The sequence below is a fragment of the Monodon monoceros genome, unplaced genomic scaffold (assembly GCF_005190385.1).
Source record: "Monodon monoceros isolate NGI ecotype Baffin Bay Population unplaced genomic scaffold, NGI_Narwhal_1 Super_Scaffold_18, whole genome shotgun sequence".
Taxonomy (NCBI): domain Eukaryota; kingdom Metazoa; phylum Chordata; class Mammalia; order Artiodactyla; family Monodontidae; genus Monodon; species Monodon monoceros.
Window position 1 is genome coordinate 5760565 of NW_021703774.1, and position 13042 is coordinate 5773606.

General features: G+C 34.2%; 1 protein-coding gene across 1 annotated transcript in view; it reads left to right on the top strand.

The window, feature by feature from the left end:
• Positions 1-8430, top strand: part of KCNT2 (potassium sodium-activated channel subfamily T member 2) — a 288035-nt gene extending 279605 nt beyond the window's left edge. The window contains exons 28-29 of the mRNA XM_029229997.1: positions 2840-2924; positions 7519-8430. Coding sequence (XP_029085830.1) covers positions 2840-2924; positions 7519-7630 — 197 coding nt within the window. The 3' untranslated portion in view covers positions 7631-8430. The remainder of the gene's footprint in view (positions 1-2839; positions 2925-7518) is intronic.
• Positions 8431-13042: the final 4612 nt, after the last annotated feature.

Genomic DNA, 13042 nt, shown 5'->3' on the forward strand with positions numbered 1-13042 from the left:
AGGGAAGTCCCAAGAGATTTAATCCATTCATGTCTTTGCCACCACCAATGGTGATTACTATGATAGGGTCTTAAAAATACAGGAAACCTACCATATTTCCCCCTCCAGAATTCAGAAATAACTAAAAAATATGTAGGGAATAACTGGTAGAGACAAAAATACCAGACTTAGGGCTGATACAACTAGATTGTTGAATGTGATTTTGATAGATGACTACAATGGGCTTTTAAAAGCTCACTGTCTAATTCTTAAAGTCACAAAGTGAAAGGGAGTGAAATGTAGGACTTCCAGACAGAGCAGCACAGCAGAGAACAAGCAGACAAGGTGAACCCTACAGCAAGGCAGGCATCAGAAGGAAAGAGAGAACAGCTTTGAGCTCAGCAATTTATTTTAATTCTGTGAATTTAACACTGAGGAGGTCAGTGAGGGGTGGGTGAGGAAAGACCAGGAGTGATGAGTTCTGACTGCGATGTTACCCGTGTTTCCATATAAACCTTATGGGATCATTGAATTGAGCACATCAGCAAAATGTTTGCTCCAATTCCTGAAGTCCATGGAAAAACGAAAATCTTCAGAAAGATAAAATCCAACTATCTACTTGAACAGACATGATAGTTATACCTAGTTCTGTAAAGTTCTCAGTTATCTAGACAGTTTTTACATTTGTAACAGGCATACCAAGTCACCAATAAGATTTTGACCTCATCCCAGAACCAAAAATGAGTACAACATCATGTTAATAATCAAGGAGAAGGGTTGAGTATCAATATTAACTGAGAAGGTATCTGTTAAAATTGTTTTCCCTCTAGTGCCACTGTTCAATAATGTTCACTGCTTTACATAAGAGACTTCAACAGTGCCATTGTTTACATGAGAAATTGAGTTATACATAGCCAAATAGGTGGAGATTTTCTAATGACCTGTCACATTTCAGGGCATCCTGCTTTAGTCTCCAGAATGCACCATTAACCTCTGTTCTTTTGTTTAGCTATTGTGGAAATTCACACAAGGGGGAAATTTCTCAGAAAGAATACGCAAGTCAAAATTGCTTTTTATGTAGAAAGATGATTCTGGTAATCTTCTGCCAGTACAATATGCTTTGAGTTGAAATTGCACCTTATTTGGAGTAAGCTCATCGCTATATATTCATTGGAATTCCAAGCTCCAGCTGATTGAATTAGCCGTCCACCCCCTCCCCCAGGTATGATTGGCAGATTTAGCAAGTAAAAACATAGGATTCCCAGTTAAATTTAAATTTCAGATAAACAACAAATGATTTTTAGTATAAGCGTGTTACCTGTATGTTGGTATATATATATATATATATATATATATATATATATATATATATATATACTAAAAAATTGTTAATTTTTAATTTGAAATTCAGATTTCACAGGGCATTCTCTATTTTGCCTGGCAACCTTAATCCCCATGACAGGATACAATTCCTTGTGTCTACCCCTGGGATATGCAACCGAATATATTCCTTTATTTGAGTATTAATTTGATAATATTATGATTATAATAGCTTTACTGGCAAACTTATGGTGGGTTTGATTATACTGCAGTTTATCTGCCTTGTAAGACAAGGATGTTCATTTATAGACTTAAGAATAAGGTACATCTGGATATCAACTTGAAAGATCATAACCGAAATTACTGTCTTTCATAGTCAAGTGACAGGTTTCTAGTCAAACCTAGTGGTAGATGTTATTTTATAAAAATAATACATATTTTCCAGTGTAGGAAAGTATCAGGATCAGCTATGTTGGCCTAAAAAAGATCTTTAATTTTAGGCAGTTACTTGAGTATATATCTTGATATATACTTGATATATATTGATATATCTCTATTAGTATGAAATATATGCTTAGATTTTGGATCAAACTGCAAAATTTAGGACTACTTTTAGGAACCAAGCTTGTCTGCAACTGAAGTGGCTAGATGAGTACTATGGCTCTAGAGCAGGATTTGAAACAGTGCCCTCCCAGCCTAAAAACTTTACCCTTGGGAAGATTAATATTTATTGAGTATGTGTCCACGTGGCTTTATATTTACACCTTCTCATAGCCTTAGCAGCTAAAAAATCTCAATCCTAAAGCTATTTTCATTTTCAGTGCCAGTTCAGTTCTCCATACTTGAAGTCTGATGATGTTTTCAGAGTGAATTGACAAACTTAAAGGGCACAGCTTTTTATTTTTAAAATATGTATTGTTTTAGAGAAAAAACAAAGGATCCCGTGGTACACTTCCCTTAAAACTTACAATTAAATTCTGTTCCACGGGATTCTTTGCATTTGGCAAGAACATTACCATGTCTTATATCAGATATATCATGTAAGGAAGTCAAAAGTATTTAGGGCCTTCGTGCTTTTTAGGTACATTTCTGTTGTGTTTTTTAAACACGATGACATTAGATGATTTTTTGCAGAATTCCCATATGAATGTTCCTATCTGGGATGGCCATTTATAACCACAATTTTTTTTCATAATTATTAAAGCGTAATAAATTAAGTAAACATCCTGTCTAGCTATTTCATTAACAGGAATACTTTTTCAGTGTAATAGCTTACAAGGTAGATTATAACTGTGGTTGTTCTGAACAGAATTAGATACTTTATTTTTAACATCTATTGGAACAGAAAGTGAGCACCTGTCAGATATTTCCAGTGGCAGTAATTTGAAAATAGCCAAAGTTATATACACAATCCTGCTGTGGACAAAGCTGTAGCAAGTTATTGTTGACAGCTCTATGGTTTGAAGATAAGACACTCTACAATAATTCCTGTAATTTTCTGTAAGTGGTATAACACACTTGGCATTTATTTATCTTCTAGATGAAATGAACGATCATCAAAGTACCCTCTCCTACATCCTGATAAACCCATCTCCAGATACCAGACTAGAGCTGAATGATGTTGTGTAAGTTGATCTCACATAAGGCATGTATTTTCAGAAAACCACTGATTTATTTACTTTTATATTTTTATTTCCACCATAATAGCCCCTTATCTTTCTTGTGATACAAATGCTTAGGAAATCAAAGTCTAATTTTTGTGTTCAATAAACAAGTGCATTTTGTATATTGCTGTGTGTAATACTATATAAAAGCATTGTAGGATGGTAGAGCTAAAAAAAAAGGAAAAAGCAGCATGAATTTTGTATATTTTGTGAGCAAATATACATTTGGACAAATAATAGAAAATACGTGGAACAAGAAGAGATCAGCTCAAAGGAAAACCTAAAATATCCCACACTAGCTAGTTTGAAATACCTGAGAGTTTCTCAAAGCCAAGGTAAAATTGGTCAAAACCCTTATTAGGAAAGGATCTATGGTAGTAATTTGATTCATCAAAAACTATGTATTATGCATGTTCAGTTGTACTAGTGTTGCCTTAAAAATGTGCTCTATAGAAACAAATAAGGCATTTTCCCTGATTTCAAAGTGTTTACATTCTAATTAACAAAACTACAATTTAAGCATAAACTTTTAATAGCAGTATATATATGAGTTTGTCACATGACTTAAGCATTGATTAAGTGAGATGGTGGTTTTCAAAATTCAGGAGAGAAGCCATTATTGTGAGCTACAGGGATTACAAAGGACGACGGACTTGAACTAGACACTCAGGGTAGATGGAATTTGTGCAGGTGGAGAGAAAGGAGGGGACAAATGCAGAACATTTGTTCCAGAACAGGGAGATGGCTTGAGAAAATGCACTGCCTGGGCATCGCATAATGTGTGCCAGCTGGCAATACTACAGAGCCTAGTTTGACCAGAGTAAAAGCTTTGTATTAACATCTCTGTTGTTAATTAGTTAAACATAATATTGACAACATATTAAACCTGGCTTTGGAAGGACCTTAGATGACAAAATAAGGAATTGATATTCAACCTTATAGACAATGGACAGCACTTGGATATATGAGCGAGAAAGTAGCAGGATTTTAGCAAAGGCATTTTGACAGTTGTAGGTGTAAACCTAGGTGAGAAATTCCTAATGAGTCTGAGCTTGAGGTTCATGGTCCTAAGGCTGAGCTGCACCAAGGCCTGCTTACACAGGGTAGTTAACTCCAGGTTGTATTGGTGACATAAAACAAATGCCAAAGATTCAAGTCTTGGTGGGTGTTAGGTCCACAGGATGTGTTTCTATCTATAACCTGGAAATAATAAGGTCAGTGACTAAGAAGAGTGAGAACATTATGTGATGCAGAGCATGAAGTGGATCCATGCAAGTGATTTAGAACTAAAGCTAGTAATATGCCAGCAATTAGATGCTGTCAGTTTCGTGGGAGATTTTGGCTGGGGTTGGAGGGTTCAATTTTTTAAAAAAGAGCTCTGTAAAAAGCAATAGAATTGATTGGCAGGATGGAGATAAGAATCGCTCATAACATCTGGATGATGGATTGTAAAGACAAGATCCTGTGGAGGTAAATTTATGGAGACAAAGAGTGAGACTTGTTCATCGGTCTGGGAATTGGAAAATAAGGGCTCTCACATGGCTTTCAGATTTCAAATCTATGTGATTGCAAAAGAAATTACTGCTTCACTGAAACAAGTCAGTATAGGGAGGCACTTTTTCAAGCAGGAAAGAGCAGTCGTTGGGTATGGACAAAAGAGAGATGATGAGCTGGAGTTTAGGTACCTTGTTCAGTGTGCTAAGTGGAAATGTCTAGAAAGCATATAGAGATACAGTACCAATCTTTGGAAAGAAGCTAGTTCTATATAGAAACTAGTTACTTTTCACCTTCTAGACGAATAAAACCAAAAAGAGAATGATTTTTTGAATAAAAGCGATACATAAAGAAGTAAAAGTAGAAGAATGAATATTGGCCTGCTGAGTACTGCTCAGTTTTAGGGCAAAAAGATGAATGTGCATCAAAGGCTTCTTAGGAAAATACATCAGCAGGGGTAACTTTGACCCAAAATCAGTGTGAAAAGATTTTTGTAAGTCACCTAAGATACAACTAGCAAGTTTAATAATGCTTTATTTTGCCATCTGATGATACTGGTTAGAGTATAGGAACTTGGGGGAATCTGATGAATGGTGATTCCAGCTGCTAGAGTTCTTAAGGCGGCTGTCAAACTTTATATCCAGTGGGGATGCTGAATTTTTGGAGGACTTTAAGCTAGAGGAAAATATCTTATTTGTGATGCACCTGGCTTTCAACTGCCCATTCTGGAGACTTTACTCAGCATATGACTGTAATACAACAAAACTGCTCTGTTTTTCTTGTGTCCATATTTACACATGTCTTTCTTCCTTTAACCCAAAAAATCAGGCAATTTTTTAAAAATCTGACCTTGTAGTCCCAACTTTCATATGTCTCTTTTTCAAATTATCGACTATATATGTTTTTTTTAAAAAGTTGGGATTACCTTATTTTTATTTCATAACAAATTGTAAATTCCTTAAGCCTAATATAATTCTTTTCCATGATTATTTTTGATGGCATGGGAAGATAGTGTTAACCTTTTGAGTCTATGTATCAATACAAATCCTTCCATCAGATAGATTTTATAATTCAAAATAATTCCTGAAACTTTTTAAAACTGAAACATAAAAATAAAATATATGATGTTACAATATATACAGGTAAAATAAGCATGGAACTTTCTGCCTTTTGCATGCTATTATTTTTTATTAGTTTTAAGCTAAAACATCAACTTGACTGCTATAAAAAAAAAAAACTCTTTTTTTCCATGATCTGTTTTTTTGCATCGAGATAATTAAATTTTAGTATAACTGGAGCAAGAAAATATGCTACCATGACAAGCAGTACAAAAAATGCATTTAAGAAACTTATTTTATTAGACTCATACTTTTAGTAGTGATTATAATAGGGAAAGGAAATTTTGCAGCTACATCAATGAATTTAGGGGATAATGGATTATACTCATACCTTTTATGTTTTTCTAAAAAATCACTTTCAAAAGTTCATTTTAAATGAAGGTGCAGCAATGCTTTGATTTGAAGAACAATAAATCACTAGGTGATATGGGGTTAAAAAGCTTAATGTGCACTGTTAGTTTTCTTCATTGATCTACTATGCTATTGATATTCAAAGTAATTATAAAGCAGGTGGTTGGATAACAAAATCTAGTTAATAAATAGATCCAAGGACGCTAATCTCAACTTTCATTTGATCCAAGAAAATAGACTGTAGTGCTTGAAATTGCTCTTTTAAGGGACATATTTTACAAATATTTTTCCTTTGGTTTTTAAGAGGAGAAGTACAAATCTTCATTAGAGTCCCCGCTTTTAAAATAATTTCTCCATTTATTTTGTAACTCAGAACATTATTATAAAACTATGAAACACTAATTGTATTTGCACCTGAACAAGACTTTTAGAATGCTGTATTACATATATTTACTTTCCTTCTCTCCCTTCCAAAACCTCAGTGGCTTCCAGTGGGAAGCCTTTGGAACAGAAATAGAAACTACTTACCCTGAAACTTAAAGTCCTTTATTAGCTGCTTTCTATGTTTCTTCCTGAATTTACATACCATCATCTCCTGGTCTAACCGGTCCTCTAAAGTCAAACTCATTTTCTAAACGTGTTGGGAGCATCCTTTTCTGTGTCCCATTTCCTCTCCGTTTGTCTCCACTTAAGCCTGGAAAGCCATCAATCCAACCTCCTCAATAAACTATTCCCTCATTCACTGTTGTTCTTTTTGTCTTTCTGTGTTGTTTGGAATTTCTTTTTAATCTTTCCATCTGTTTCATAAATTACGCTCTGTTAATCCTCTGCAGGGGTCAGAAGTGTATGGTTTTTTGTATTCCCAGGACCTAGCCCAGTAGTCCAGACACGCTCAAGAAACGGACGCTCATGTCACTTGACGGTCTGAAGTAAAACATCTCTCTTGAAACAAATTCTAACATTATTGAAATGTGTGAGTTTGGCAGGTGAACATTTTCCTATTTACTAGTAGAATGAATTGAGAATTATTTTCTTTGTCCAATTTCTTACTATAGCATAACCTGAATTTTAGGTTAATAAATTTCCCAATAATTAAAATATTATCTAGGCATAATATCCTCCAGAGCATTTATGAAATCATTAATTTTATAGAATCATAGAATATTTAACTTAAAAAGCCTATAGAATAATGTAGGTCAAATTTATTTATGAATGATAAAAATAACACTAAGAGCAGTTGATTAATATAATCATGGCTAGGATTTAGGTATCCTTGATAGAAAAATAGCCAAAGAAAAGAATAATAAATCAACAAAATACTAAAATAAAACATAAACTTTTGAAAAGATGGAGGTGGTGAAATGTATCCTAACTGAAAGATAATGATTCTACATTCATCTTGATAATTTTCTTAGGTGTAGAATTATTACAAGCCCTTGCCAAATAAACAGCAAGTCCTTCCACCAACGTTATATAGAGACAAGTTTCAGTAACTTTAAACACTGAACAAATAAATTTAAAGTAACAATCTAAAGTGTCAATGTGAACTAGTTTTTTTGATTACAGTTATTTGCCTTGTTTTCTTTTCTTAGATACTTAATCCGACCCGATCCACTGGCCTACCTACCAAATGGTGAACCCAGTCGAAAAAACAGCATCTGCAACACCACAGGCCAAGATTCTCGGGAGGAAACTCAGCTTTGATAAAAAAGAAAATAAGAGACTTTTTTCTCCTACAAGGATCTTGCTTGAAACAACTCTAAATCTTAGAAAAACAAGAGTGTTGCTGGCATGAAATAAACTAGATTGGAGTACATCCAATTCTCTCATATTAAAAAAAAATCTATTCTCCTAGAAGTTTAGATAATTTTGAAATTTAAAGTACTGCTTTGCTGGTACTCCTCCCATTAATATTTGAAAGACATCAATGGAATGATTTTGAACACCTAAATTGAAACGCAAAAATTTGAACCTGATGTTTCATTGTTTGACAATAATACAAACTGTATGAAGCCAATTTTTAAAAAGTATTAAGGTTTATGAAAATAAACTAGAAGTCCAGTTACATCTGGTGCGTCCCAACGGACATAGAAGATTGTTGCTCCACTTAAAATTAAATGTGTCCTATTATATTCTTTAAACTTGCCATTTTATAAAAATGAGCTCATCACAAGTGTCCGGCCTTCTCTACACAGATTAACAGACAAACTTGTATGGCTGACTTTTGTGTAAGAATCATAGTTTGCTTTAGAATATGAATCTTTAAGTCATTTTACCCTTTTTGTTGACTTTTCACATGATATATTCATTTTAGAATTTGAGCTGTTCATAGCATGTTTTATTACTCTGAAGAAACCAAAACAAACAAAAAGAAATATCAACTACATGAACTTTTCCCTAACTTTATGTTTAACACACGTTGTATGCCAAGAACAGTATGCGAAAGCAAATATTTATTGTTTTCCTAAAAGAATCCTAACATAGAGAATACTTAAAACACATTTGTTGACTTTAATCTAAGAATTGAAGCATTAATTGAAATATTCAGTAATGATTTTCATTAGACTCTTGAGCTTTAACATTTTTTATATATCTATACAGTATATTTCATTAGAAAGATAGTTTAAAATTAAAAGAAACAAAATTATACTTTTTATAGAATACAAAGAAATTTCAAAACATTAAAAGTCCTCCTTTATGCCTTTAGTATTGAAATAATAATACATCAAAAATTGGTATATCAAAAATTTTGATCTAATTTTGGAAAGTTATCTATAGGAGCTATGTTTTAACATTGTGAGGAAAAAGCATAAAATAAAAATAAGTAGGTTTTGCTGTTTAAATGTAAGGTAAACCATACATAATTTGACAGTTATAAATAAAGAAACGCTGACCTTTGGCAACACCAGTGCTTTTACCTACATTGCATTATTCCCTTTCAGAAACAGGTTGAAAAGCACAGAGCACAGTTTGCCAGGTAGTTGAAATGCACTGTCATTCCCATGAAAGAGACATTGACAAATTTAAAAAGATATTTTTCTTCCAATTTTGTATGTTTTTATTTCTGAATTTGACATTAAATTTTAATTCAACAGAAAATAGGACACATAAGACTAGAAAGAGACATGTTATCATTTCTTTTCACAAAGAAGCAGATAAATTGAAAGGAAAATAGAAGGATTCAAAATAATAAAGAGGGCTTCCCTGGTGGCACAGTGGTTGAGAGTCCGCCTGCCGATGCAGGGGACACGGGTTTGTGCCCCGGTCCGGGAAGATCCCACATGCCGCGGAGTGGCTGGGCCCGTGAGCCATGGCCGCTGAGCCTGAGCGTCCGGAGCCTGTGCTCCGCAACGGGAGAGGCCACAACAGTGAGAGGCCCGTGTACCGCAAAAAAATAAATAAAGAAAGCCTAATATTTCCCCAATAATTCTATGGATATAAAATATAAAACATAAAATGTGAAATTATAGATTATATAGCCATTGTATATTTGGCTTTGAGAATATAAAATGCCTATTTGTTTAGTATTTTACATTGCTCTCATTTTAGAATGACAAGAACATCAAGAATTTCCCCTAAAATAGGGAGAGCCTGTATTTAATTTTCTTTAACTATACAGGGAAGTAGAATTTATAAGAGGTTACTTAAAATTGGAAACATATCTTAAAACAAAGATTGTATGCATATGTATGTGTATATGTTATAAACACAGCTGAAATATATCAGACAAATACATATTCACATGTAAAATTTCAAACTAAAGGTGGAATTGAACAAATACATGTAATGGAGAACAATAATAAATTTAATGAACTTGTTTTATATCTGCACACTGATATTTAAGTATGATGTTTCTTTGAGTTGCCTTTTCTTTACTCCATTACAGTTATGTTTAGGAATAAATGTAAGATTTTATGAATCTTCTATTTCCCCACAAGATCTCAAGTTGAGTATTTTTGCATTATGACAGTTGTCAAGACTAGGATTTTAAGCTAGGACCTGACTATATTTCCTATAACACTATAAAATTTGTTTCATAAATTTTACAATAATTATTTTTGATTATGAACATTAGTCCAAATTTAATATTTGACACAATTCATATTAGCTTGCTATAATAATGATAGTTTATTAGCTTTTCTGTTATTTAAAGAATAAAAACATACTTATAAAAGCCTTTTAACAAACAGTTGCCTTTTTAAATACTTACACTTGCATATGAAAATAAAAAATGAAGTCAACATTAGTCCTTGTAACCCTATGGGATTTGGTTCTGTTTATTGTCTATGTACCATTTTGCTACCAGTTACACTGAATTGCTTTAAAATAAATAATAAAATTATTTCTGATGATGAAAACCCTTGATGTTTTTTGCCAAAACTTGAGGTATTTAGACAAATTATATTTTGAGTTGTCACAATTATATTTTCACTTGTCACTTTAATATTTCAAAACCAATATAAACATGAAGGTGATCTTGTTGGAAAAGATAGCCATAAATAAACTCGTTGAATTACTTCTTAACATAATAGCTCCTGAATAACTATGTCACAGGAAAAGGGAAGGAAGGAAGGAAGGAAGGACAGGGAGGGTGGAAAGAGAGAAGAGGAAGTGAACAAAGGGAGGGAGGGAAAAGTAGAAAAGGAAAGGGAAGAAGAGGGAAGAAAAAGAAGGCAAAACGAAAACAATGTAGGTGACAGAAGAGAATTTTTTCTTTTTTAACAAAATGGAAGATAATGTCTCAATAGAGTCATTTAAAGGCCAGAAAAGCACTGGTTAGAGAAAATAAAAATAAGTTTAAATGCAAAACTAGGCTTTTGATCTAAGGAAAATGGAATAGAAACTTTTCTCCCCATTCCTTCTCCTAAATACAGGTAAAAACCCTAGATATGAAACTGAGCAGGACCTTGTGGGGCCTTCCCAGGGACAGACCCTCCTGCACCATGTCTCAGGAAAGCAGTGAAGCAAGACAAAATAATAATAGTTCAGCCATGAAACAGTCAAGGACCCTTAGTTCCTCAAGAGCTATAAATTCTGAGCCATATCCTGGAGCTGTTTTACAGATACTGAAACCCCTGCAAGAGGGAAGAAGCTGTGTGCTGCCCACCAGCACGTAGATCCCACACCAGGTGGAACCAGAAAATTGAAAATTGAGACTCCTGAAATAACATCCTGTTACCTCACCACCAACCAATCATAAGGATGTACATGAACTGATTACACAGGACCCTCTCCCTCACCTTGCCTTTAAAATCCCTTCCTCGAAAGCCACTGGAGAGTTTGGGTCTTTTGACCAGTAGCTAACTGTTCTCCTTGCTTGGCACCCTGCAGTAAATGCTGTACTTTCCTTCACCACAACCAAGTGTCAGAAAATTGGCTTTGCTGCACGTTGGGCAAGAAGACCCAAGTTTGGTTGAGTAACAGATACTATGCATCAATCCAGCATAAGAAGACTGAAAGGTAAAGAGAAGGAAGATGGAGTAGGGAACTGGAGCTTGAGGAGCAGCATGGTGGTGAGTTCTCTGGGTTTTCTTTTTGCGTTCTGTGGAGCTTGCTCTGGATATACAGAAATACTAATGAACACAGACAAAATTACCAAGAAAAACTGCTCTGTACTTCCAAGGGGCTGACTTTGCAGCATATGCAACTGTCACAGCACCAGCCTTCTGATGATCCTGCAGTGTGATTGGCTTGTTCAGAGAATGTCTCCTAAAATATATGGTGGTCAACACACCCAGTGGCTAGGAGCTTCCCTCAGCATCCCCTCGGATGGTGGTGTAGTCAAGTGCCTCCAGTGAGACCCTTCCCCATGAAGACGCTCCGGCGATCTACAACAAGGGAGAACCCCAGTGACTTTTCTGCAATTCTTTGAGCCACAGCAGTGCCAGCAGAGTCTGGGTTTCAGCCCTGGGGTCTCTGCATGGGATGCTGTATCTCAGCCCTGAAGACAATGCATGCTCCTTGTATCTGCTATTGCTATATTATTTTCAAGTTCTTACTACTTGTTACTAACCAATCTGTCATTACTCCAAAGCTCTGCTACAGTTTATAATTATCTACCTTAAACTTTCTCTGTCCAAATCACTGTGTAGTTTATTTCTCCAGATTGAATGCTGGCTGAGACTGGATGCATAAATGAGTTCTCCATCTGAATAAATCTGAGATAATGGTGATATCAAATTCCAAGGACTGGAATCTGAAGGACAGATGTTGGGAAAATTCAACAAATTAAATAGTGTCTGCTGGGAAATTTTTAAGACAGACAATGCTTATTCCTGGGAGCATAAGACAACTTCTATTTCATTTTGATCTTCCCTGATTTTTTATAGGACTTCTCTCTAGTCTATATAATTTGGAGGGACAGGTCAGTTTTAACTATGGTAGATCAATCTAAGATTATAGCAACTGGTTCTAAAGAAGCAGTTACTTGGCTTATAATTGAAGCTTATGTGCTATCATAATATTCAACAGAATTTTATTCTATTGCTTATATCTAAAATGTTTTAATAGAGATAAAATAATAGCCTGTCTTCCTAAGTATAAGTCATGGCAGAAATATAAGAAACTGCACTATTATTTAGTCACACTCCAAAGAAATATATAATTCTACACAGAGATTTATGTTTTCCATCTATCACATACAAAATATGTTTCATTTCATGTGCTACCAGGCTAGATAACTTTGCACTTGAAAGTTAAATACAATTCCAAAAGGAAACATTCCTGAATTTACAGACTGTCTTTCCCTGATCTGTATGTTATTAATATTTATATAGAATAAGAAAGCTTATGTAGGTCTTGGAATATTCTCAACTTACAAAAGATAGGACCTATGAGATGCTCTTATTACTATGCCTGAGGTAAGTACTGAACTTGATGTTTGTAAACACAATTACTAGAATAATATAAATATTCAAATCATTGGAGTAGTATAAATATAATGGAAATATTTACTATCTTAGAATTCAAACTTAGATGAAAAATGTTGAGAAAACACTAACTACTTGAAAAATACTTCAATTTTGGGCCAACTAAGCTGCAAACAATTTGATTTTGAAAAGAGACTATCTTATGATTGCCTTTTAATAAAAACTAATTGATTTTTAATGTTTATGG